General features: G+C 40.5%; 1 protein-coding gene across 1 annotated transcript in view; it reads left to right on the plus strand.

The window, feature by feature from the left end:
* The window catches only part of abca4a (ATP-binding cassette, sub-family A (ABC1), member 4a), a gene marked incomplete at its 5' end in the record, with an annotated part of 31,495 nt that extends 4,462 nt beyond the window's left edge, over nt 1-27,033 (plus strand). The window contains 44 exons of the mRNA XM_080864768.1: nt 1,310-1,399; nt 2,929-3,163; nt 4,184-4,323; nt 6,529-6,645; nt 6,924-7,121; nt 9,031-9,236; nt 9,317-9,493; nt 9,702-9,924; nt 10,680-10,901; nt 11,161-11,365; nt 11,461-11,538; nt 11,692-11,904; nt 12,846-13,023; nt 13,118-13,249; nt 13,381-13,520; nt 13,701-13,838; nt 14,514-14,692; nt 14,937-15,039; nt 15,444-15,649; nt 15,930-15,984; nt 16,173-16,253; nt 16,909-17,066; nt 17,221-17,345; nt 17,524-17,622; nt 17,707-17,896; nt 18,047-18,141; nt 18,227-18,259; nt 18,476-18,581; nt 18,716-18,790; nt 18,905-19,074; nt 19,215-19,392; nt 19,505-19,620; nt 21,332-21,479; nt 21,599-21,722; nt 22,080-22,209; nt 22,350-22,470; nt 22,581-22,643; nt 22,727-22,833; nt 22,984-23,125; nt 23,217-23,351; nt 23,477-23,580; nt 24,507-24,599; nt 24,726-24,975; nt 25,171-27,033. Coding sequence (XP_080720894.1) covers nt 1,310-1,399; nt 2,929-3,163; nt 4,184-4,323; nt 6,529-6,645; nt 6,924-7,121; nt 9,031-9,236; nt 9,317-9,493; nt 9,702-9,924; nt 10,680-10,901; nt 11,161-11,365; nt 11,461-11,538; nt 11,692-11,904; nt 12,846-13,023; nt 13,118-13,249; nt 13,381-13,520; nt 13,701-13,838; nt 14,514-14,692; nt 14,937-15,039; nt 15,444-15,649; nt 15,930-15,984; nt 16,173-16,253; nt 16,909-17,066; nt 17,221-17,345; nt 17,524-17,622; nt 17,707-17,896; nt 18,047-18,141; nt 18,227-18,259; nt 18,476-18,581; nt 18,716-18,790; nt 18,905-19,074; nt 19,215-19,392; nt 19,505-19,620; nt 21,332-21,479; nt 21,599-21,722; nt 22,080-22,209; nt 22,350-22,470; nt 22,581-22,643; nt 22,727-22,833; nt 22,984-23,125; nt 23,217-23,351; nt 23,477-23,580; nt 24,507-24,599; nt 24,726-24,975; nt 25,171-25,290 — 6,198 coding nt within the window. The 3' untranslated portion in view covers nt 25,291-27,033. The remainder of the gene's footprint in view (nt 1-1,309; nt 1,400-2,928; nt 3,164-4,183; nt 4,324-6,528; nt 6,646-6,923; nt 7,122-9,030; nt 9,237-9,316; nt 9,494-9,701; nt 9,925-10,679; nt 10,902-11,160; nt 11,366-11,460; nt 11,539-11,691; nt 11,905-12,845; nt 13,024-13,117; nt 13,250-13,380; nt 13,521-13,700; nt 13,839-14,513; nt 14,693-14,936; nt 15,040-15,443; nt 15,650-15,929; nt 15,985-16,172; nt 16,254-16,908; nt 17,067-17,220; nt 17,346-17,523; nt 17,623-17,706; nt 17,897-18,046; nt 18,142-18,226; nt 18,260-18,475; nt 18,582-18,715; nt 18,791-18,904; nt 19,075-19,214; nt 19,393-19,504; nt 19,621-21,331; nt 21,480-21,598; nt 21,723-22,079; nt 22,210-22,349; nt 22,471-22,580; nt 22,644-22,726; nt 22,834-22,983; nt 23,126-23,216; nt 23,352-23,476; nt 23,581-24,506; nt 24,600-24,725; nt 24,976-25,170) is intronic.
* Nucleotides 27,034-27,044: the final 11 nt, after the last annotated feature.

Raw genomic sequence — 27,044 nt, forward strand, 5'->3', positions numbered from 1 at the left:
GAGTAAAATATGAAGTAAATGAAGTAATCAAGTAACATGACTAGATTGTACCACGAGTTTCTAGTATATTGTAAAAACAACAAGAGAAAAACAGTAAGAGGTACCGTCATGTTTACCATGATGCATGATTATCCACCTTCAGCTCAGTATGTCCCATCATGCTTTAGCACGTTTTGTGTTTTAGACTCTGATTGCACTGCATTCATAGTTTGTCCTCCAGATCAAAACCCAACAAGCTGACACACGCCTATTGTCGCCTGACATACCTCCTGTTCAAAGTCAGGAGATGCAAAGGATAAACAGATGTTAGTATTTTTATTAGAGCTATGACTCATGGGGTGGGGCAAAACAAAAATTCTCTGGGAAATGCAAAAAGCAAAGCAAACAAGGCGTCGTTCCCCAGGAATGTACAATGTCAAATACACTACTTTGTGTGGTGAAAGATGGCTTTAATTTTTCCTTATGTATTTGATGAGCTGTAATTACCTCATAAAAATGAAGTGTCTATCAACATGCTTTAAGTAGGCAGTAGTGATACAAACAGTTTGTAAAGGAGCAAGCTTTGGCCAGCGAGACAGACTTAGCCTCTTTCTTTGATTAGCTTAGGTTAGAGACAGTGCTTTCTTTAGAATAAGTAAGAGTGAGAGTAAACACAAACCATAAAAAAGCAGCTGAAAACAATGGACACCCTCTGCCTTATATTCATCCAGGTGCAGGAATATGGGACTGGGCCAAGTGATCTTAACTGTATGAACCTGTCTGTCCGCTAATTCTTTTAAGCCTCAATCCCTGTGTTCTTGCCACTCTGTCCACTCTTAATACCATTATTTTTAACCTTATCCTCCATTGTTTGTTGTGTAGTTTGACTTCAGGCACAGGAATAGCTTAAAATATTACTGCCTTGCTTTAGAAATGAATTTCACTCAAACCACACATCCTCCCATTTAGTGTCCGCGTGCACTGAGATAGGAACATATGTCAAAGCGGAAGGATGTTTCCACTGGTGATTCTGTGTCTTGGCCTTCTTCTGCTTCCTGAACCTTTAGCCTATTGTGTTGTGAACTTTCTGGAAGCTCTCTCGGCAAACCAGCAAGATCCTTGGTAGAAGGTAGTACTCAGATGAACATAAGAGAAGGGTTTTACAGATGGTTTTCAAAATTCTGTTTGCATCACATAATATCACCATGTCCTCATAAGACAGTGGCTTTATGGGAAATGTGTTCATTTTGAGAAGTACAATACTGGAAGTTTACAGCTTTTGTATGAATGCAAAAGCAGAAAATGTTCATTCATTTGTATTTCTCATTAGCTTCCTCTTGTACTGGACAATCACTCAAAAGGCATCGACATTCACTTCTGGGTCCGGGTTGTCTCCTCTGCCTCGGACAAACTGAAAGAGGTAAGCCCCGGCTCCAGCAGCTCAATTCAAAAGTTCACTGCCTGCTATTTTTAGTTGTCAGGAAACAGTTGCTTCCTCTGGCCTGGCTTTTTACGCAAACAGACAGTAGGGGGATATTATCTAGTGTGTATAAGGAAGGCTAAATTCAGAACATGGCATTTTAGCCCCCCAAAAACAGCAAAAGCAGATAGATCATCATTATGGGACCGTTCACTGGAAAAACGCCCCCCAAACATAGCAAAAAAGACCTAGGCTGCAAGGACAGGTAAAAGTCTCCAATCAGCATAGATTAAAAAACCCTGGTGATGAATGATTGTGTTAGTGTATGTGTTTCTCTCACTAAAAAGTCTATGAACATGATTTTTCACTTATTTTAATTGCTGTCATTGGAAAAACAATTTTTTCACACCTTAGCAGGCCTCAGCTTAGTGATTGCCAAAGAGCCAAATTTATTGTACGAGTGTGACTTAAAGTTAGAATTAGGCGTGCTCACAAACTACCATTTATGTCTGTATGTGGAAATACTGTTTTGTTTGTTGTGGATGTTTCCATGGGACATTCATTGAAACTGACAGTCTGGCATCCTGTTGGCGAGACACTTGTCTCTCTCAGGACTATAGAGAGCGTATGATCCAAGTGGAAGGCATTAAAATAAACTCATTCTTTCTTCTTTTTTAAAATTAGACATTAAATATTTGTCAAAAGTTCCAATAATTGTTGAGTTATGCACCTGCCAGCTGTTATTTAGATATATCATAACTGACTAATGTTGATACGTATGCTAATCATGTGTAAAGGATACGGGATATTTAGTCCTCTGTAGAGGGTAGCTTGATATAACAGAGCCCCCTTTCTCTTTTTATATTTATTGTATGTATTAAGATCTGTAAAAATCTTTTTTTTATAATATTGCACATGTCAGTTTTAAGTAATTTAATATCTCAGACACTAAAACGTTTAACAAGTTAATATGGAAGATGTAGAAGACTGCAGCCGGGTTACACATAATCTCGAGGATATTTTTAATGCAGTGTTTTAGTGGCTGTGCTGACCCTGTAATAAGAGGATAAAATATATGGACAAAAGTACACATTACACCTACAGGAGCTGCTCAGCCAGGAAGCTGCTGGCACACAGTTTTTGTGATGATAGTAGTGCGAGATGAGGTTTGGAACATCTGGCCACTTTTATGCACTTCCATTTACTGTTTACAGCTGATCATGGAATATCTAGGAGGGAAGAAGGGCTTTAACAAATGTTTGTAAAGGCAGACTGGCTAGTGCCTGATTGTATACACTCTGGCAATGGAGCTGAAAACACCTGAAGGTGTATACTTTTTCCCATCAGGTGCATACTGTTTACACCTATGACAGAAACTGGATGTGTAAAAAACACATTTACACCAGCCTATTTATAGATTTCTGCTGAACATATCTTTATCATTAGATAACTGCTAGATTATATCTAAAAGTTTTCATCTTCTTTTTTTGTTTGTTGAAGCTTGAATGATTCTTCTTATCTCTCTGCAGTTGTTCCAGAAGAGTAGCTTCAGGGAGCTCATCCAAGTCGTGACTCCTCTCTTCCAGAAAAATCTGTCTTTCAGGGAAGTGATGGCTGCCGCCTCCAGCCTTGTATGCGGGTACACTGAGGGGGCTTTCTCCCGAGTCACCTCCTTTAACTGGTATGAAGACAATAACTACAAAGCCTTCCTGGGTATCGGCACTGGGTGGGCACAGGACCGTTACACATATGATAACAGCACCAGTGAGTACACCATGTGTATGTGTGTATATGTGTGTATGTATGTGTTAGTCCCCGTAGGGAAATTGCTCCTCTGCATTTAACCCATTCACCTATTGAAGCAGTGGGCAGCCACCAATGCAGCGCCCGGGGAGCTGTGTGTAGGGACGGTACCTTACTCAGGGGTACCTCAGCGTAGCCGTTCAGTAGAGTCGAACCCACGACCTTCCAATCATGAGGCAGCTACTCTACCTATTGAGCTATCCCTGCCCGTATACATATACATCTGTATTACCTTGTATGACAGACCAAACTAAAAGTACTGTTCTTGAGACTGCTGCCGTTCTTTTTTGGAGTAACCTTTAGTTTGCAAACCCTCTAGTTTTGTATAAGAGTTGTGATTTTAACCCACTTTGCTGATTTGCAAATTCTCTTAAAAGCCATATACAAATATGGAAGTTTCTTGGAGAACTGGGCTCAGATCTTCTGTGGATTTAGCACATGGTCTCCCAATACTTTTTTCTCTTCATGCTGTGGAAGGAAGAACTCCAGCAATGTGTTGACCATGATAAGAGGCTTTTTTGTTAGATCATCACCTACTATAAAGTTAATCCAGTTATCCATAATCCAGTTAACTATAAAGTTAAAGCCAGTGTTGCTGGAGTTTTCAGCTGTCAGTCGTGTTCCTGCTTTATGCAGTTTGGAAGTGGAGGAAGTTGCAGCAGCATTTCTTTACTTTCACCGTCTCTGCATGTGGATTGCCCATTGTCAGCTGGATAATGGGCTAAAACAATGGATGGATTGATGCATGGCTGAATGACTGAAAAACTGGCTGCTCTCATCTTTATCAGCAAATTTTAACTTGATCTCCACCCTGCCCAACCTATGCAACACATTTAGATGAGCATAAAAATAATTATGCACTCTGTAATTGGTTTCCAAATAATTCTTTGTGCCATGGCATCTTTGATAGGGTTCTGTTTAAGTGCCTAGCTTGACCTATATTGCAACAGCTTTTACATAACAAATAATCTTTCCCTTCAGCTCCTTTCTGCAATGACCTGATGAAAGAACTGGAGTCCAACCCTGCCACCAGGATTGTGTGGAACTCTGTGAAGCCCATGCTGATGGGACGGATCCTCTTTGCCCCTGACTCTCCAGCTGTCAGAAAGATCATACAAAATGTAAGCGGCATTTAGGAGATGACAGGTGGAGCTCATGGTGTCAAACCAAAACCTTGTTCTATGGAATAAAAACAGCTTTTAAATTGTTTTTAATGAGCTCTGACTGGTGATTCTGTGTGTTTTTATGCAGTTTTTATATCCAGCTTTATATCTATTCAAAGTAAAGTATGTTTGGCTAATAAATGCACCTATTTGAGCAGTTCAAAATAATTGCCCAAACAAGTGCTTGGAGGTGTTTTATAGGATGGCTGATAGGAGGACTTTGGCAGCAACAGTTGAGATATTTTATTATAATTCAGCCACATGTGCTTCAGAGATTTCAACTATAGCAGGTATGTTGTATTGATTCACATAACACAGGTGCCATACAGTCAGCAAGTTAAAGCGTAGCTTGATGTATTTATTGCCTGGTAGATTCCAACTCTGATACTAATACGTGAGGGATTTATTGCACATTTTGTACATTTTAACAGTGAATACTCGAAATAACTTGGCAGTTAACAGGATTGAACCAAGTAAAGAGACATAGTTAAAACATCTAAAAAACTGAAAATTTCTTGTATCACAGATAACCCCCTTTAGATGATTTGTTTTACTCAGTAACCTCCATGTCTTTGTTTGTCTTTTGGAGCAGCGTCCACTGTAGTGAACAATGCATTTTCCTTCAAAAGGGGATCAGCTTTCATCAAGTCATGTCCAACCTTTTGTGTCTAGATGTAGATACGTGTTGGTCAAAGGCCTTTGAGGGGCGGGGGTGGGTTGGTAGCGGTCATGGATGGTTTGATCGCAATGCAAGAGCACAAGGTGATCGGCTATGGTGAAACCACGGCGCAGTCTAATGGCGCCGTGGCCTTTTTAACTGTTGTGTAAGCAACAAAGTGTCTCCTTAAGGATGTGTGATCGGACACAAAAGAGACACACAAAAACGTGCGTTTCCCCCTTCCCAACCTTTAATGACCTCTTTGTTTTCCTCTTCTCTCAGATTGCGAACTTGATTGGTCTAGGAATGTAATGAGCAAGGGGTTAATCCATTACTTTACAAGACTGAAAACATAGCCTCTATAGGCTCTTTGTTGTCATGCTCTCAGCTCCTGTCATGCATCAGTGTGTTTCATAAGAAAGCGAAGAACCATGCGCTTAAACATATGTTATCACGCTTTATGTGACTGCCCTTGTTTTATGTAAGCCACGTAGGTCTTGTCTGTACTGTATCCTGCTGTTACCGTGCTTATTTTTCATTTGTTACACTGTAAGAATTTATCTTAAAGTGCAAAGTCACATACTTCAGAGCCTTCTTTTTACTGGAAAGCATAGATAGAGGCGTATTTATTCTGTGAGGGCACAATCAACATCCACTTTTATCTTTACAGTGTCTCTTACATTAGATGCATCATATGTGCTGCTGTGTCTGTATAGATATTCATATTCAAAGTTGCACGTCAGCTACTCGAAAGATACTTTGATTGCTTTCTTTGATAAAATTATGGAACTAAGTAATCCCCCCTAGCTCCCTTGTTCTCCCCTTTTGCCTGCTGTTTTCAAACTGCCTCATGGGCTGAGGAAGCACTCACTTGTGGGAACCTGACTGGGATTCACTGGGCAGGCTGAATGCATTCAGCCAGTTGTCACCAACAGCCTCCATTGTCACCCCAGCTCCATTGTCCCCATTGTCACCCAAAATCAGACACACACAAGGGGAAGGCGTTTAATTGGGTGTACTCTTGAGTGCTTTCATCCCCCACTGCACACGGCTGAATGCTGAAGTAGCCAGCCTTGGGTGTGTGCCACACAAAGCACTGTAGCGTACCCATACGCACATTCAGGGTTTTAACGATAAGCGTGTGGTAAATATTTGTTGCACAGTTGCCGGTTATCTATACAGGCCGACAGGAATTCTTTGTGTGAGAATGTGTGTGTTGTCTTTGCTGATCCTGTTTTCACAGGGAGTTTAATGTGGGAATGGTATGTAGCGGGAGATTAGGAGATCTGTGACAGAGTGTGTGTTTGAATGTCTGAATGTTGTGTACACACGTGCAGATTTAATGAATTCTTCTGTATATTGTTTGAACTGTGGTTGTGTTTGTACCTGTTCCTATGTTACTGATTGTTTTTCCATTAAGATATGGGGAACAGTTTGAATAGATTTGCCTCGCTTTGGCTAACGCTTTCCAACTACTGACATGCACATTTGCATGTCTCCCGTAGGCTAACACTACCTTTGAGGAGCTGGAGAGGCTGAGGACTATGGGGAAGGCCTGGGAAGAAGTTGCTCCTCAGATCTGGGCTTTCTTCCAAGATGGAGTCCAAGTCAAGATGGTCCGGGTAGGGTACTGTGTGAATGAAAAGGTGTCAGTGATTGAGGCTCATTTAACATCAAAAGATAACCACAGAGTAGATTAACAAAATATTAATGTCCTAATAAAGTGACCTGTCTTCAACAATCTAGTACCTATCAGTCTAATAACGTTAGATAACAGTAACATTATTGCATGCTTTGTTCTTGTCTTGGCAGGATTATCGTGTTCCTACTGGTTCTTGCTTCTGTTAGTGGGGAAAAAATAGTTAAGTAAGTGTGATGACCCTTCTTCCTTTCATTTCAGGACACCATCCGTAATCCTTCTGTGATGGATTTCATCGACCGGAGTCTGGAGATGGCGCCTTTCTCCTCCAAACACATCCTCAACTTGCTGCACAGCGGCCCCCCAGAGGAACGCCCAGATGACGTGCCTGATTTTGACTGGCGGGACATCTTCAACCTTACAGACCGGGTGATTCGGATGCTTAACCAGTATGGGGATGTGAGTGGCTGTTGCTTTTTTCTTGGGGAATTTAGCATTTCCTTCCTGCGGTCACCTCTCCAGTACCAGTCTTCTGTTTTTGTGAAGTGTGTATCAGTGTGTGGAATTATACTGACTTGTCAAAGGGAGCTTGGCGTTTCTAGATGAATCCAAAGTGTCAGAATAATTTTTGCAGAGTGTTTTTTTTTTACCTTTTCACCTGTCTGACTTTGACAGTAAGAGTGCAGACTGTTGTGCAATTTTCACTTCACCTGAAAAGGTGACAGGCTTTTTCATGACATAATCCAATTATCCACAGGTCCTGTCACCCGCTGATTTCAGTGCCCTGGTTACCTAACCGCTACGTGCTCAATGCAACCCTTGACATGATCTAAACATTTAGATAGTGTCTCTGGGAACTGTAATTTGTCCCCCTGTCCAAAGACATGGAAATCCACCCAGGTGGGCCTGAGCCAGAGCAGCAAACTGGCTGTCAAGTCTCTTTTGTTTACTGCTGATTGAGAGGGAGGGTAAAATAAAATAAAAGCATCACAGACCATCTCTTGTGAGTGCCCTCCACTATGAGTGGGCCAATGTGTTTGAAACAAAGTTACCCATTTCCCTGTACAGGCTGAGCAGGATGAGAGGCCTATCACACTTGGGGGTGACACTGGGGTACCTGGGGGCATGGTTGGGTAGATCGTTGGTGCTCTGTGTTTTTGTCCAAGTTGAAGCTTACAGCACTTCTGTGTGACAGCGAGAGTGGGAACGATTGAGGCCGATTAGATACAGCTGTCACTCTGTCCACCATCCTTTATAAAGAGGCAACAATGAACGTGAGCTTGATGGCTGGCTGAGTCAGGTTGGTGGCACGCATTCAGATCTCACCACCCAGTTGGGCTGCAGTGTTGTTAGTTGGATGCTTGATTAAATGAAGGGGAGGCCTTTTGGATATGGAGTAGTTTTCAGTACGTGTTCTGGATAATGGGTTTATAAATGCATACTGTAGATGAATATACGTGGATGCATATGTGTGTTTGCACACAAAGAGGTAAATATTTTTGCTGTGGCGGGATCCCTTTTGAAACCAGGCTCTCCCTATTTGCATTCACTTACAGTGAATCGCTGTATCAGACACGGTTTTCAGTGAAGAGACAACCACTGCAATGCCACTGCACATGTGTGAAGATACACACGTCTTTGTGACTCACTAGCCTCTGTTGTCTTTAACATTCGAGCTATTCTGTTAGGTTTGGTTTGAGTAATGGCAGTATTTGTCTGTCACTATGGAGCAGCCACAAATGAAGTTTTGATATTCATAGTTCTCCAAACTGATTGAATTCAAGACGACTCTGGTAATGTACTTTTCTCTAGCACCACCTGCAGATTAAAATTTTCATTTTTGTAAAGACAGTCATGATTTTCAGTCATTTTTTTCCCTTTTGTCTTCTTATAACTTTTACTGAAGACTTTTACACCAGTTAAAAGTTTATCCTGTACGTTTTTATTCATTTGGTAAATGTTCATTTGATTTAACTTGTCGAGGTTCCAAACCTTATTGACCATAAAGACAGGTTAGGATTAAACACAAAGTGTTTATACACCATTTTGCATTTAATCATCATTATTAATCTCTGGTGGAGGTTTCTTCCTGTTAAAAGGGAGTTTTTCCTTCCCACTGTCGCCAAATGCTTGCTCATAGGGTGTCGTCTGATTGTTGGTATCTTTACCTTTCAATGTAAAGCGCCTTAAGGCAACTGTTCTTGTGATTTGGTGCTATATAAATAAATTTGAACTGAACTGAATTTTTGATAAATGTTCATTGACTCCTCTGGTAAACTCAAGCATTGACGGCACGACCTGTTAGGAAACTTATTTTGAGTTTTTGAGTTGATGACTGTTTCTCTTCTGTTCCCTCTCTCGCTCCCAGTGTGTGATTCTGGATAAATTTGTGGCTCTGCCTGATGAGGATACCGTTACGTATCGGGCGTTAGGAATGCTGGAGGACAGAAAGTTCTGGGCAGGCCTCGTCTTTGTAAATATGTACTCCTGGACTACTAATCCCCCGCCTCATGTTAAGTTCAAGATCCGTATGGATATTGATGCAGTGGAACGCACCAATAAGGTCAAAGACAGGTTAGGATGAAATTCTACTTAATTTTTATTTAGTGTCGCACAGTAAACACATAGGAGCTAAATATGCGTGTATTCCTCAGGTACTGGGATCCAGGCCCCAGAGCTGATCCTATGGATGACCTCCGTTACGTTTGGGGTGGCTTCGCTTACCTGCAGGACATAATAGAGCATGCCATCATCAGGACACAGACAGGAAAGGAGCGGCCGCTGGGTGTTTACCTACAGCAGATGCCCTACCCTTGTTACGTGGATGATCTGTTAGTGGAATTATTATAATTAAAGAATGCAAATAATTACATTTAACAGTCATTGCAGATCATAGCTTTTACTTTCAAGGTATAGTAATAAATGATCTGTCCATGTGCCAAAACTGATCTGTCTTGGCAGGAAAGCTGACAACTTGTGAGATGTATGCAACAATCACTGCACATTTCTCACTTTTGCCCTCTTTGTCTTCCTTTAAAGCTTCATGCTGACTCTCAATCGCTGTTTCCCCATCTTCATGGTTCTGGCCTGGGTCTACTCTGTGTCCATGATTGCAAAGAGCATTGTTCTGGAGAAGGAACTGCGGTTGAAGGAGACCCTTAAGGCCGTAGGGGTCACCAACGGTGTCATTTGGTCCACCTGGTTTATTGACAGCTTTATTGTGATGGGCACTAGCACAGCTCTTCTTACGGCCATCATCATGGTGAGAAAAAAGAGCTTAGCTTTTTCTAGAAGCTCCTTTTGTGTCTGGGCTTTTATTCAACTCATCCAAGCAAATATCTGATTACCAACACCTCTCTCCTTATTTGCATGAAGTTACAATTTAACCATTTAGTTTTGCACCGCAATCTGACATTTTACCAGAGGCAGTACGTGTGATTAAGTCAGTGCATCTGTTATATAACGCACCAGTAAATCATGACTTACACTGTGAATCATTACAAGTGTTTTACCTTGAAATAATAAATGGATAATAGTTTCTCACTGACCCCATAAATCATTAATGAAATAACTGTGAATACTGTGATATCATGGGAATTATGTCAGTGTCTTTGCAGTAATGTGCCGGTGAATAATTAACACTTCTAAGCCACAACTTCTCTCATGTAGACAGCAAGTTACTCAGCAGGCACATTATTGTAAAATGGGCTGTTGTGACATCTAGTGGGAGTATTGTATAAAAAAACAAAAAATAAATATTAAAACTTCCAAATTATGTGTGAAAATTCACAAGTATTTCTTGTTTTTGTGGTGATTATTTATTAGCTCTTCTTATCTTATATTCTCAAAATTTTCAAAAGCTTCATAATGACCCAGTAAATTTGGTTTGGGGGAAATAAATGAGTCTTTCACTTACCCAAGCCATCAAATATTTATTTTAAAGACCATTTTTCTTCCAGTGTACAAGCACACTGAGCAGCTAAACATCATCCATGCACTTTTTTGCCTTAACTACAGGGAGGCAGGGTGTTGAACTACAGCAACCCGGTCATCCTCTTCCTGTTTCTGCTCACCTTCACCACGGCCACCATCATGCAGTGCTTCCTTCTCAGCGTCTTCTTCAACCAGGCAAACTTGGCAGCTGCTTGCTGTGGTATCATCTACTTCACCCTTTACCTTCCGCACATTTTCTGCTTCGCCTGGCAAGACCGCATCACCAAAGACATGAAGCTCCTGGTGGTGGGTGTCTCAAGTTGAAAGCATGCTTACTAATGATGACTGTTGTTTAGTTTTAGTTATAGAACAGGATTAGCTTATTCGAATCATTAATACTTACACACAGTATGTGTACCAACCACAGCTACTTCTGTTTCCTTACTTTTAACCCTGATGCAGACTTAGGAACAGACAATAGGAATAACACATGAGACTACAGATGGTTGATAGACTTGCTTTAAATGTCAAGCAAAGATAATCTTAGCACTGATTCCTTTCTCAGAGTCTACTATCTCAAGTGGCATTTGGGTTTGGGACAGAGTATTTGTCAAGGTATGAGGAGCAGGGTCTGGGTCTTCAGTGGGATAACATCCAGACAAGCCCCCTGGAGGGGGATGAGTTCTCCTTCCTCACTTCCATCTGCATGATGGGCTTGGACACAGTCCTGTATGGGGTTCTGGCGTGGTACCTGGACAATGTATTCCCTGGTTAGTGTGTAGGAGAATATTGAAGGGTCTTATTACAGCTATTTCATTATAAATAATTGTGTTCATTTATTTAATACGATTTATTTTCATCATAGGACAGTATGGAATTGGCCGTCCATTTTACTTTCCCTTTCTGCCCTGTTATTGGCTCAACACTGTGGCTCCAGCTTCAGGTACGTTTGCTATTATACATTTCCGGATGCTTTTTCGTGGGAGGGTTAAGTTGTTTGAGAGTGGGTATTGCAGACAGATAAGAAACAGTCATAAATCTAATATATTGTTTTTGTCATCTAGCAACAAACTAATTTAAATCTCATTTCCCAAAGGCAACACCAGAATGGAGTTGGATAAAAAAGGCTTTGATAATCTTGCAAACAAAGAGCAAGGAGAGCAAACAAAAGAAGAAGATGGAATCCATGATCAGGAGAATAGCCCAGAGAAAACCAAGGGTAAAGAGGATCCACCTTCCTGTGAGCATCACGACCAGCGTGAGAGGCTGGGGAAGGAGAACAAGCCCGAGAAGAACCAGGAGAAAGACGGTATAACGGATGGAGCAGCTTTACCACAGTGTATAAAAATACAACACGCTTCTACATTTAACTGTCTGCTACTTTCTCAATTTAAAGAACACATCTTACTATAATGATCGTAGCATACAGTATGTATACAAGTCTGTTCCCTCTAAACACATGAATCAATCTGAATGAAACGCACTTTATAACCTACAAAGGGTATCAGGATGATCAAAATCTGCTGTATGTTTGTTGTTTACATTGCAGGTGTGTTTTTCACTTCCAAGAAAACATAATTTATTCAACACCATTCACATGGTTACTGAACACTATCCTGTTACGCTAGTATTAATCCAGTACCATCTTTAGTGTCTCTATTATTCATATTGATATGGTTTTTATCACTGTATACAGTGATATGATACATGATAATAACTTGATAAATCAACATACATGTCTGTGTTTTCATACGTGAGTGAACTAGCTTCCTCCCATAGGGTGCATTTTCGCCAGTACAGTTAATTATGTATTTTATGACTTGGACTTATGTAATGTTTCTCCAGGCAAACAGCTGATTTCAATGCAGGATTAGGGCTCTCTTTCATTGCATTCACTTTGCCCCTCATTTTCCATTTATCACTGTCAACATTACCTGTGTGGGAACTCAGTGTCCTTGTATGTGTTTGCACTTGCTGACATTTGTGAACGTACACAGCTAACCCTTCAGGTTTATGCTTAGTTAATAAGTGATGGAAACGTTTCCTTTGCACTGTATGGCATTCCAGTTGGCTGAGCTCATATGTTCCTTCCTGCTTTCATTTGGGAAATATTACATTTTTTTAAATTTACTGAAAAACATATATTCTGTCACTCTGTTTTGTGGAATTCAGTAGTTTTCATTTGTCTTGCATTATTAACTCCATATCCAGACAAATGAAAGAGATGAAATGTGTCTTTGGTGTCCACAGAGCAGCCTTACTTCGAGGCAGAGCCAGATGATCTAGTAAAGGGTGTCTGCATCAAGGACCTGGTCAAGATGTTCGGTAGTTGCTTCAGACCGGCTGTGGATGGCCTCTCCATCAGTTTCTATGAGAGCCAGATTACTGCCCTTCTGGGGCACAATGGAGCTGGAAAGACCACCACTATGTATGCCAAACAGTACATAGATGCCCATCGATGTATATCTATAGTCTAAAGAAAATATAATAATATCTGTTTTCTTCTCTCCTGTCTCTCCTAGGTCTGTCTTGACTGGTATGTATCCTCCCACCTCAGGGACAGCCACCGTTTATGGGAAAGACATCCGCACAGACATGGACACTATCCGACAGTCTCTGGGAATGTGTCCTCAACACAATGTCCTTTTTCAGTAGTATGTACTTCCTCACATATTAATAACAGAAGTAGTTTTTGGACATGTTACATGAGCAAACAGATATAAAGATAGCACCGTACTGTATAGCTGGATCACTGTTTCCTTGTCTTTCTCTTGCTCTTTATCAGTATGACTGTGGCAGAGCACATCCTGTTCTACTCTCTGCTGAAAGGCCGTCCAATAGCAGAGGCTGAGGAGGAGGTGGAGAACATGCTGGAGGATCTGGGTCTTCCTCACAAGAGAGATGTACTGACCCAGAACCTTTCAGGTGTGTTTGGAAGCAGATGCACACATAGATCTATCAAAGCTCACTGTAATGCAGACTACACACACACACACACACACACACACACACACACACACACACACACACACACACACACACACACACACACACACACACACAATAATGTACTCCCCATCAATAAATGATGGTGTTCTGTTCAAGGGGGCATGCAGAGGAAGCTGTCTGTTGCTCTGGCTTTTGTTGGCGGGGCCAAGGTGGTGATCCTGGACGAGCCCACATCTGGGGTGGATCCCTACTCCAGACGTTCTATCTGGGACCTGCTACTCAAATACCGTGCAGGTAACACTGATCAATACTGATTTTAGACGAGTATGTAAGGTTTTTAAAATATTTATACCAATGTGTTGTATCTGCGATTGTTGATTGTACTAAGAAAACATTATTATGTGTTACACGAAAATATTCTGAGTACAAGAGTGCTCATACAGAGAATTAATTACCCAACCCGACTATTCACATTAGAAGAAATCTAAAATGAAAATCATTAAACACACTTAGCTCGACCTGTTACACAACATGGCCTGTAGAGGTTAGACGATGAATAAATCTGACTGGTTTGTCCAGACGGCCAGCAAATAATTAAGCTTAGATCCTGCACAAATCATTATAGCAACTAAACCACTACCAACAGCACGTATTACACTTTTCTGGCATACCTCATATCACCATCATAAACTTTAACCTTGCTGAACTAAAACTTTAAAGTGAAATATATAATAAATGATATATTTTCTATGACAACTGACAGATGCCTCCAGTATAACATGGATGACTGTGTTTAATATATTCTTAGGCGGGAAGGATTTATGACACCACAATCAGACCAGCTCCACTGAAATCGCCATAATAAAAACGAGTTATTACTCAGCTTTGAAAAGCTTTTCTTAAATCAAACGCATATTTCCATTATTCAGCCTCTCTTTATTAAATTCACTCTCTCTCTGCTGTTTGCAGGGCGCACAGTGATCATGTCCACCCATCACATGGACGAGGCTGACCTGCTGAGCGACCGCGTGGCTATCATTTCTCAGGGTCGCCTCTACTGCTGCGGTTCCCCAATCTTCTTAAAGAACTGTTTTGGTGCTGGCTTCTACCTCACTCTTGTACGCCGCATGAAGCATGACACTCTCAAGGTGGGAACTAAGGAAGAGGGAACCTGTTGTATATTTGTGCATTATCCTCTTTAAAGTTATAGATGTTGTAGTTTTGCAAATTAAAGTAAACCTGGTTTAAAGTTAAGTTCCTTCCTCCTTATAACATTTGTAAAACCCCCAACATTACAAAGAAAACACAGCGGGATTTCTTATTTTTCTGATGGTATATTTAACACTGCGACACAGCGATTTCTCATTAATATCTTGTTACGGTGTCCTTCAGCCTAGCTGTGACTGCACAGAGGATTGCTCGTGTGTGTGCTCGAAATGTTCGACATTTAAAGCGAACCGGGAGGAGAGTCACACCCCTGACAGACAGATGGATGGTAAGTCACATTTAGAAGACTTACCGTGGGAAAAGCTGGCCATTAATTCATTATATTATTAGTATATAATCACTTTGTTATGACGACACTATTGTCATTTTCGTTGAACCTGTTTTTAGGCTATTAATCTAATTATTAAGACTATAGGGCACACTCCCTTTGTCATGTTGATGAATAATACCTTTACAATGGATTGCAGTCACTCTGGTTACTGTATCTGCTGACAACACACCTAGAAACACCTTATATTCACTGTGAAATACTGTGACCTATAAAATTAAAATCATTATCATTAGTTAGTGTGAAAATTAAGTGCACTGAGTAACAGATTAAATGCAAAGAATAATGTGTAAAAGGCTGATTTAAGGCAAAATATATTTCTTATCTTATCTTCTTATCTGCAGGTAACATGGAAAGCATCACAGCCTTGGTCCATCATCATGTGCCCCAGGCCCGCCTGATCGAGGCTATTGGCCAGGAGCTCACCTTTCTTCTGCCCAATCGTAACTTCCAGCCCAGGGCTTATGCTAGCCTCTTCAGGGAGTTGGAGGAAACTCTCTTGGACATCGGCCTCAGCAGCTTTGGTGTGTCTGACACGTCGCTGGAGGAGGTGTGTGGAAAAAAATAACCCTGAAAGTAAAAGCAGTAGTTTCATGCAGTTACAATAATAGGAATAATATCAATAGTCATTTACATTTGCAAATTAACATTGTGACTCCATAAATAAAACTAGAAATAAAGAAGCAAAAAATAATTATTATATCTTTAAAAACCGGCAGTCTGTCACTGCCTGGCTGTCTCTGTAAAAAGATACATTTTATATGTTTTTTTCATTAAACTTTCTTCGTCTTATGTCCTGAAATTAAAACGGATATTTTTTTTTTTTGCAGATCTTTCTGAAGGTCACTGCAGATGGGAATGCAACCAAGAGGAAATGTTTTCAAGGTAAAGCATGAACAAACTGTAGAAAGAGCTCAATCTAGGGCAGAATTTTCTTTTCACCACTTCTTTTCTTCCTGTTGATTTATCAAAGCCTGATTGGAGCCTGACAGTTCTGATTGTTTTCTCAGTCCAACCGTGTCCACCTATAATCATGTTTTATGTCCTTCATATCCATTCTTTAACTCTCTCAGACAACAAATCATGGCAACAGATTTCTCGAGCTAGTCTCTGTGGATTCAACAGAGTCGCTGTTGATATGGAACCGCTAAAAGGTGACAGCGTCTTTAAGCTCACAGCTCTGGCCAGTAGCTGCTGTTGTGAGGAAAACAACAGTTATTGTGAAGGTTACACTAAAAAGGAAATAACATAAAGAGATTTCTGCATGGTAAAAATAAAAGTACTTACTAACAGCTAGTTAGCCTAGCATGTATAAAAAACATGAAAAAGCTGACAAAACATTTGTAATAAAGTTTTCAAAAGCTTAGAAACATTTTATACACAAAGGAAGTGACCATTAATTACTCTGGTACATAATGGCTCCATTAGTAGATTTGAAAAGGCTAACATACAAAGCCATGCTAGCTGTTTCCTTCTGCTTGTAGCATTTGTTTTCAGCTAACTAGAACCTCACCAGGCCAGAAAATCCTATCAGTCACTGATGAAACTCTAACATTTAAGATTATAAGATTATAAAATACTCTTTTAATCTCGTTTTATGTATTTGTTTCTACTACTTATTTTGGCAAAGGTTATTCCTGGCAACAGTGTAATGCAGAGAGCTTCAGCTTTGCTATTAGGCCAGCCAAAGTCAGGCTACTGAGCACTGCTGGCAAATGCTTTTCGGTCACAGTGAAGACTAAAGATGCGGCTGTAATTTAGCATTGAGATCTCTGGTGGAAGTCATTTTAATTTAAGCTTTTATTTCAGAGTCCAATGGCCAGAGTACATGTGACACATCAGAAGGCAGTGCAGGCAGAGGATCCTACCAGGTCAGAGGCCTCTGTCTGACCACCAAACAATTCTTTGCTTTGGTAATCAAGAGGTTGCATCATGCCACACGCTCTTACAAAGATTTCATTGCCCAGGTAACCTTCTTATTTTATGATATCTTAATAAAAGACATTGTCATTATCATTATTCTTTTAAGAACTACCATTGCCTTGGACGACTGTGGAAACAAACAAAGTGCACTATGTGTTTCAGCTGTAAGATTGGTTTTTGTTTTTCTGTTTTTGGTAGATTGTCCTGCCTGCCAGTTTTGTTTTCCTGGCACTGACATTCACTCTGATCGTTCCACCTTTTGGAGAGTATCCGAGCCTGACCCTCAGCCCATGGATGTATGGACAACAATACACCTTCTTCAGGTATGCACTAGGCCATCATGAAAGGTTTAGCTGTTACGAGAAGATGTACCTGTTCAGTTGGGTTGATCAGTCTGGCTCAAATAAAACATCTTTTAACAAATGTTTGTGTAAAATGTGTAAATGGATAGAATTTTCATATTTTTGCTATTTTGTATTCATTACACTTTACCCAATGTAGTAATGAGCACCCTCCAGATGCTCAGATGAGGTATTTCGGCGAGGTGTTGTTGGAAAAGCCCGGCTTTGGGACTCGGTGCATGGCGGATGAACCGCTGGAGTAAGTCAACTTAACAGAACTAGCGGTTCTTGCACTGTCTTGTGTGTTTTTTGTTTAACATTAGTTCCTTTCCTCCATTGGAAGAGATTTCCCATGTAACAACATCACCACAGAATGGGAGATGCCTTTGGTCAACCCTGCTCTCATAGAAATGCTGGCTGGCACAGAGTGGAGCTCCCTGAGACCGTCTCCACAATGCAAGTGCAGCACACCTACAAAACTTACCATGCTTCCTGTGTGTCCTGATGGAGCTGGAGGGCTGCCACCTCCACAGGTAGGTTACGTAACTGATACTGAACATGACCACATTATGTGCATGCAATTATATAAGTACAACGCTAAGATCCATGAGTGGAATTACATCTGCATTCGATCCACTGCTGCTGATAAGTGTTAACAGAGAAATCCTGTTCCTATTCCTCAGAGGATCCAGTCAACAGGAGATGTCCTCATGGACCTAACAGGCAGGAATATTTCAGACTACCTGGTGAAAACCTACCCCGGAATCATCAGAACCAGGTGTTTTGGACAAGTTCTTGCCAGTTGTTTTAATATACTCCAGGGTGAAAACAATATCTAATTACTGCATCTGATTTTTTTTCAGCTTGAAAAGCAAATACTGGGTGAATGAACAAAGGTAATTTAAATTTGAATCAAACTAATTTATTGGAAAATCCATTTCAGTCCAAATAGTGGAAATGTCTGACATGGTTGAAGTGCACCTCATAGACGTTGTGTTATGTGCAGTGGTATGGTTCTTCCTCTAGTGGTTGAAATAAGGTAATAATTTAAGTATGAAAGCAGGCAGATTACTGAAAGGCTCTGTCAAAGGGATTTTCTGTGTGGCATCCAGGTACGGGGGTATATCAGTGGGAGCACAGCTCCCTGTTTTAGGGGTGGAGCCAAAGACCATCCAGGACGTAGCAGGTCAGCTGGGACGACTGCTCAATGTAACAGGGGTAAGCCTTTGAAGCCAAATACTATGTTTTTTTCTGTGGAGGGTCTGAGTCATTGTCGCTGTATCTCTGTTTCTGCATGTTTATCACTTTGTTCCTTTGTGATTATTTTTTAAGCCTCAAATTTGTGCTTGCAGGGAAAATACTCGAAACAAACGCTAGAGGATATAGGGACATTCTTTAGGTACATGGAGACTGAAAACAATGTCAAGGTCAGTTAATTAAATGAAAGCTTCGTCTCTAAAATTAACTTGCCTACACAATATGAAAGATCATGCTGTAATTTGATATTAGGAATCAGCAGCAGCATCTATTCCTTTTTGCAGGTGTGGTATAACAATAAGGGCTGGCATGCCATGGTATCTTTTATGAACGTGGCCAACAATGCAATCCTCCGTGCAAACCTGCCCAGAGAAGCTAACCTTGCTGAATATGGAATCACTGCCATCAACCATCCTCTGAACCTCACCAAAGAACAGCTCTCTGAGATCACTGTGTGAGTCAACCTCAGCCAAGTAGTTATCACCCCATCTTATTTCAAGGGGTTTTTAAGAGAGCCAAAAAAGATATTTGTTGCACAAAGATCTCCTAAAAAATAAATAAATAAATAAATCCATCTCTCTCTCATTTTCCCAGTCTGACCACATCAGTGGATGCAGTGGTGGCCATTTGTGTCATCTTTGCCATGTCCTTTGTCCCAGCCAGCTTTGTCCTCTATCTCATCCAGGAGAGGGTCACTCAGGCCAAACACCTGCAGTTTGTCAGTGGTGTCAGTCCACTGGTGTACTGGATGGCCAACTTTCTGTGGGACATGGTACTGCAGCAGCATTACATTAAGACTGTGACAGTGGCTGAGATTTCAGTACAATCAAGAAGACCCGTCAGTAGCTTTTTGTAAACACTGGTATTTCTGTAACTCTCTTCAGGTTAATTATTCCATCAGTGCAGCAATGGTGGTGGAAATTTTCATCTTTTTCGACAGGAAGTGCTACACCTCACCAACCAACCTCCAACCACTAATTGCTCTGCTTATGCTTTACGGGTAAGCTTTAATCTTTTTAGTTTACTGTTTTACATGTGTGATTTTAGTTACTAACGGTGTAATAATTATGGATGTGCATGACTAGATAAATAATTGTCACTGATCAAACTACTCGGTGTCAGACATACTAGTCATTTAATCCAGTTCTTAACATTCTAATTGATTCCCAGTGCCAGTAAACTGTCTTAGCTGTTATTCAGCCATCTGCCACCAGGTGGGGCTGCAGCCCAAACAATATTGTGGAAAAATGTTAATCTAGGCATGAGATTTTTGTTATTTTTTGAGATTTTCTGAAGGCAAAAGAATAAGATTGTGGAGACAAGTGGTTAAATGAGCTTTCTCTCCCTTAGAGATAGGGTGAGGAGTTCAGTCATTCGGGAGGGGCTCATCGTAGAGCTGTTACTCCTTCATATTGAATGGAGGCAGGTGAGGTGGTTGCCTACTGGGTGAGGAGGACACAAGGTAGATCCAGAACACGCTGGAGTTCCCAGGCCACATCCCTCGGCTAGCCTGGAAAACCCTTGGTGTTTCCCCAAATGAGGTGAAAGACGTGGCTACGTTTCACTGCTTAGGCTGCCGCCCCGGACAAGGACGGATGATTTATTGTTTCTTGTTATTTCAGATTTGCACTTTTATTGTGGTTATTTTATTGGTTGTCATTAATTGCAGAACAATGTGCTTCTTTAATAATGCACGGCACAACGCTGTGCGCAACACTTTTTATCTGCGATTTATTTGTTTTTTTAATGTTAATTTGTGATATTTTAATAATATGTAAGCATCTGTCGTAAAGTGTTTTCATATCATATTTAATATCAGTTTATTCTTCTACTTCTGCGACCGTTTGGGCTGTAACAGGCAGTGTTCATAATGAATGACGCGAGACACACAGTGAAACAGCACGATCGAAGAATGTGACACTGCCCATCAAACAGTCCTCTAATTTAGCTCGATAGTTAGTTTCTTAGTTTTAGATTAGTCATTCTAACTTTTTCTTCTCTTTTAATCAACTGAGAAATTAGTCGTCACCTGCAGTCACTAGTAATAATGTGGTATTGTCACAGCCACATTGTTTGAAAATAGTAAAAATGACATCTAAAGCAGCCAGTCTCTGATGTCTCCAGTTTTCCATAGACATTTGTGTCCTGCAGTAACCTAATGTAATTACACTAAATGTCACACCATAAACTCCAGCCTGTCCTCTAAGAGCTACATTGGATTTGCATTCTTGTGAAATACAGACAAAACAAGAAGAAAGTAGATCTGAATCAAAAGGAAACTTCAAGCATACTTCTTGAATTAATTTCACAGCTGACTGGTTTTCTAATATTGCATATATCTATCACATATTTATTCTAATATTATTTTATTATTGATTGGTTTTGAGTTTGGTCTACATGGGTAGAGTTTTTATAATCTTTCTCTGGTAAATATTTCCTATCATCTGGCCTAAATGTGAGCTACTGCATCACTGAATTCTTATTAAACTCGTGTATATCAGGTTTTCACTACATTGCCCGGCTGGGTCATTAAATACCATGTCAAGTAAAAATATTGCAGCATTTTTGTTTATTTGGCAAAGATTTGGAGAGCACATACTGTCAAAAAAACATAAAACGTGATCTATTGCAGCGTTTTCCTCTCATCAGCATCAAGCACTGGGCTTTCCCTTTAATTGATCCTTTTTCTAATCTCCTTCCTTCTCTCTCAGCTGGTCTGTGACACCCATGATGTACCCCATGTCATACGTGTTCAGTGTTCCCAGCACAGCCTACGTCTCTTTGTCATGTATCAACCTCTTCATTGGCATCAACAGCAGTGCCATTACCTTCATCCTGGACCTGTTTGAGAGCAACACGGTAAGCCCAGTAGGTTTGTTTCTACCACTTCAACCAATTTTAATGTCAAACTTAATTAACAAAAAATAAATAAATAACAAAATGTCAAACTTAATATTACACGTTGGGTTTCTATCTAGGCTCTGTATGGGTTCAACCAGCTGTTGAAGAGGGTGATGCTGATGTTCCCCCATTACTGCCTGGGCCGAGGTCTCATAGACATGGCTATGAACCAAGCTATAAGTGATGTCTATGCCCGCTTTGGTAATTATGAACCACACAGACTCATACCCCTCAAATACATGTAGCTATAAAATATCCTACAATGTCTTTTTAATAAAGAGGTCATCAGAAATCTCATACCATACATTTGCCACCATGACCCGAAGCAGCTGCAGTCTTGCTGCAAAGACTGCTTAGGCAACAAGATCCCCTGGAGCAGAATCAGCATTATTGCTATGCAAATGTGAACTAAAGATGCAACATGAAATATTAATGATGTGTATCTAACGGTTCATGCATTCCAGTGTTTTCCACATTACAAAGGCTGGAGAAACTTACATGAAAAGCACCAACTGGGAAAGTAGGATTTATAGGAATTTTGTTTCTACATTTTCTCAGGTGAGGACTACAGTCCAGATCCCTATAACTGGGATTTTATTGGGAAGAACCTGTTCTGCATGGGTGTTGAGGGATTTGTCTATTTCATCATTAATATTCTCTTCCAGTATTGCTTCTTCCTGAATAACTGGCAAGTAAATGTGTTACCAAACTTGTTAGATGCACATGAATAAATGCTATTTGAAATTTACACATGTGATGAAAGTCATTGTCCAGATAACACACCAAATCAAACCATGACTGAGTAGCAATTTTTTTTCCCGCTGGCAGGATACCCGATTGCCCAAAGCCTCACATTTTGGATGAAGACGTGGATGTTGGAGAGGAAAGACAGCGAATTTATCAGAGTGGAAAATCAAATGACATTTTACGTGTGAGAGACTTGTCCAAGGTCAGTGTTAGTCTTTATTAGGACACACTGTGGACAACAAAAAAAGAAAACTGATTTTGGAGAAAGATTTGAGTTTGAGCTTTATTTTTGTTCTGATGTTCTCTTACCAGACTTACACAGGAACAATTATCCCTGCAGTAGACCGAATCTGTGTCGGAGTATCACCTGGAGAGGTTTGTAGAGGTTTGGTTAAACTGATATATGGTACGGTATGTTACCTCTAAGGCTGTCTTTTTCTGCTTCCAAATATCCACAGTGCTTCGGTCTCCTGGGGGTAAATGGAGCTGGGAAAACCACAACCTTTAAGATGTTGACTGGAGACATTAATGTCACCTCAGGAGAAGCCTCGGTTGCAGGTCACAGGTTTGTACATCGCAGTTGTTCCGTGCTGAATTTGAGCATTGATGTCGAATACATTCAGTTGCTGATAATCGCCGTTGTTTTAAGTTTCTTTGATGCTGGGTGAAAAAGAAGGTTTGATACACTTCACCTATCTGCATAAATCTCTCACAGCATTTTGACCAATATCCTGGATGTCCATCAGAACATGGGTTACTGCCCTCAGTTTGATGCCATAGATGAGCTGCTGACAGGCAGAGAACACCTACACCTCTACGCTCGCCTTCGTGGAGTGCCAGAGTCTGAGATCAGCAGGGTGAGATGCAGAACTAGGTCTGACAGTTGATGGATGAAGTTTTATTGTGACATTATTTTGAAATGGGGAACTTTATCTTCTTCTAACTTAGGTTGCAGAGTGGGCCATCCAGAAGCTGGGTCTCTCAGAATATGCAGGTCACAGTGCTGGGACCTACAGCGGAGGTAACAGGAGGAAACTCTCCACAGCCATTGCAATGATTGGCTGTCCTGCTCTGGTGCTGCTGGTGAGTCCAACAATAACAGGATTAGTGGGTTATGAGTGGATATTACAGTTATAAGAATATTAAGCAGATAATGGACAAAATTCAAATGTGCCAAAGCTAATTTGTTTATTGTTCCTGCACTTTAGGATGAGCCTACTACAGGTATGGACCCTCTCTCCAGACGTTTTCTGTGGAACTCCATCATGAGTGTTATTCAGGACAAAAGAGCCGTGGTCCTCACGTCACACAGGTAAAGCATATATTTTAACATAAACAAATACATATGGATAACTGACATATAAAGCAAAAAAATCTGAATGCTTGACTCCTACGTTCCACAGCTGTGTTATGCCGTGGGGGTTTTATGCTGACATGTTTCGTTGCTTTAGAGCAGAGATGTCAAACTTTACACTGTAGACCACACTTTGATCTTAAATGGTCTGGTCCAGAGAAGCTCCACTTTTTGTCAGTGTAAAGAAGTTCTGCCATTTAATTATTTATTTATATTTAATTTCTTTGGTGTATGAAAGGCCAGAGAGCAGGTCTTCATCAGTAGCAAAAGCTGCAAAAAGGCCTAAACATATAAGCCCTCCTTCGCATTTTCCAAAGCTGTCCAGCGGGCCAGATTGAAGTCTTTACTGTGCCAATTCTGGTCCCCAAGCCTTATGTTTAACACCCATGCCTTAGAGGCATCTTCTGGTACAGTACCCCCAATAATAGGGCAACATGGGTTTAATACTCTGGGCTGTTTTCCCAGAGAAAATGCAGAAAGGAAGACGGAAAAGTAAATCATATGCCATAAGTCAGAGATAACCTTACTGCATTATTTTCCTTTGGATTTTGAATTCACACCTGGTGAATGAATTTTGTTTTTTACTCCATAAACCAATGCACAAAATCTCACTAGGAAGCAGGAAGTAATACGTTTGTCACTTAAAAATTCCTGCAGGAAAACCATCCACCCTACTGCTTTAAAGTCCCCACTCCCAGTGTCCAGATAATACATATGCCCTTTACAACTTACGCTGAGGCAATACTAGCAGTGTATGGTGTCCAAATAACTTACAAAGACACTTTTTCTTGTTCTGATCGTCTGATTTCTCCCCTGTCTCTCTGTATTATGTGTGTACACATGTGAGTGAGCACGGCATCTAATTGTTATGATTTTCTTTCCAGTATGGAGGAATGTGAGGCACTGTGTACGCGCTTGGCCATTATGGTTAATGGATCCTTCAAGTGTTTGGGAACTATTCAGCATCTCAAATACAAGTTGGTCATTTTACTTTATTATTTATTCATATAACAAAATACCTGATCTTCATTTTCCTCCTTTCCTATCCACCAATCTTTCAGTAACTATTTCACTAAAAGTGCCAGACTTTTTACACACTTTAGATTTGGCGATGGCTACGTGGTCACCATGAAGATCAGGGCGTCTAAGCCCGGTTGTGCCCCAGACTTGAACCCTGCTGAAGCATTCATGGAAAGTACCTTCCCTGGCTGCATCCAGAGAGAGAAGCACTACAACACGCTACAGTACAAGATCTCCTCATCCTCCCTGGCTAGGATCTTTCAGATGGTCCTGGCTAATAAGGAGAAACTCAAAATAGAGGACTACTCAGTGTCACAAACCACTCTCGACCAGGTAAATAGGTGCAGAAATGCACAACACAATGAATTATAAAATGGAAAAAAGATCTATTTCATTATGTTGCAAGACTTTGCACGTCGGTCATATTTTAACCTCCTTTTGCATTTTGTGCCTTGGCTCCTAATTTTATGGCGTATGTCAACCTGCTGCTTTAATCAAATCTTTGTTTTTGTTTCTTTGTCCCTGCAGGTGTTTGTGAATTTTGCCAAGCAGCAGTCAAGAGAGGATGAAAGTATTGTATTGCATCCAAAAGCTGCTGGAGTCCAGCGATATATTGATACCACACCCATCAAGTCTTTGGGGAGGTGAACTTAATTTAATGAGCTCAGCTGGAAGAGATCATTTTTATGTCATTGGCAGCCAGTGTTCAAAGTCCTATTGATGTGTGTACTTTGAGGGGACTGAAAGCTAGTCGGCATAATCGGGGCCACCTTTTGATTTGAGACAGTCTGCAGAAAAATCCCTCCCAACCCAACAGACACCAGTGACAGGCGCATCATTTTTTGGATGCCAACAGAGGATGAACTTTTGGTTTCCAACTTTTGCGGAAAAGAAGTCCTTTGTGTTTTAAATCCACGTTTGATGGAGTCTTTTGAATGTTGCAGTCGATCTGTTGCATCTTCTAACCTCACAGCGCAGCCTGTGAAGAAGTCGATCCCTTAAACTGATTTCACTCGTGGCAAAAGTGCATGCTGCTCGATTTTGCTTCTCCAGTAAACAATGTTAGCGGGCTTTGACTTTTTGGAAAATGTGGAGCATTTCTGTGCCTGCCTGCTATTTGTTCCACGTTCTGCTCACCTTTTAGGCCTTTAACAGAATCAGAATCAGAATCAGAATGGGTTTATTGCCAGATGTTGAGGTTTACAACATTAGGAAATTGCTGCGGTGCTTCAGTGCAACTGAAATATGAAAAAAACAACCTGTAAAGAAAGGGTGTGTAAAGAAAGCATAGATTGTTTATATATATATTTTTGCTTCAGATGCCAAGCAAGATTCACTTTCACTGCCTTCTTTAGATATGTGGAGTAAGGGCTCAGAGAAGCAAAGGCTTAGCACCTTATTGATGCAGTATTACTCGAAGCATCATGAGATTTATTGGTGATCTGTGTAATACAGCTCATAATCATTACAAAATCCTTCTTGCGCTGTTAAATACATTTCATTAATATGATCTCTTCATGCCATTCATTTTTAATTTTTGCGCTTTGTCCTCATGATTTGTTTGCAGCACCTAGTGTCATTAGAAGATGATGACGTGTTTCTGTGAGGCAGAGTATAATAAATAATGAAGTGCGTTTTCTTTAAGATGTGGACCTTTATTCAGACCTTGCATTCACTTTTATAACCAAAAAAAGAACAGTTTTAACCTGAGATTAGGCAATATAGGCTTGAGAACTGCAGCACTTATCACTGACTACCTGATAAAGTCTCTGTACATTAACGTCAGTACAGTTTGCACTTCTCTGGAGAAAACTATCTGAGATAAGCATTAGAAGGGCTTAACTTTAGCGTGATTAAACACCTGCTTTATCAGCGTTCCTCCTGAGAGCTTAAAAGTGATGTCGCACTCTTAAATGGATGCTGTGACATTTCAAATTTCTTCGTTTGCTTCCGCAGGCACTTTATGATGAGGATGAGGATGCTCAATTTCTTTCACTTACATGTAACTAGAAAACTTTCATCTCGTAATAAAAAGCAACAACGTATGCTAACAAACCAATATGCAGTCAGCACTCCTCGCTGGTTTCTCAAACACTCCTTAATATTCTGAAAGAATCAAACATAGAAAATCCAAATGTTAAAGCGTAGCTAATATGACAGGAAGAACTCTGAGTTTTATCACAATGCTAAATCAACCTCTGAGAAAGAAATCCAATCTTCTGTTGATATTAAACACTGCTATTATTGCTGACTTTAAAGGTTTCCGGCATGTTTTTTAAAGCCTTAAACACGTAAACAGCCACATTATTGCTCTGTTTCCTCCTAGTTCGGCTCATTCATTTGTAGACAAAATTGCATAGTAGCAGCAGCAGCAGACTTCTTTGTTTCTTTGTATGAGGTTC

This window comes from Rhamphochromis sp. 'chilingali', assembly GCF_963969265.1.
Source record: "Rhamphochromis sp. 'chilingali' genome assembly, chromosome: 18".
Taxonomy (NCBI): Eukaryota; Metazoa; Chordata; class Actinopteri; order Cichliformes; family Cichlidae; genus Rhamphochromis; species Rhamphochromis sp. 'chilingali'.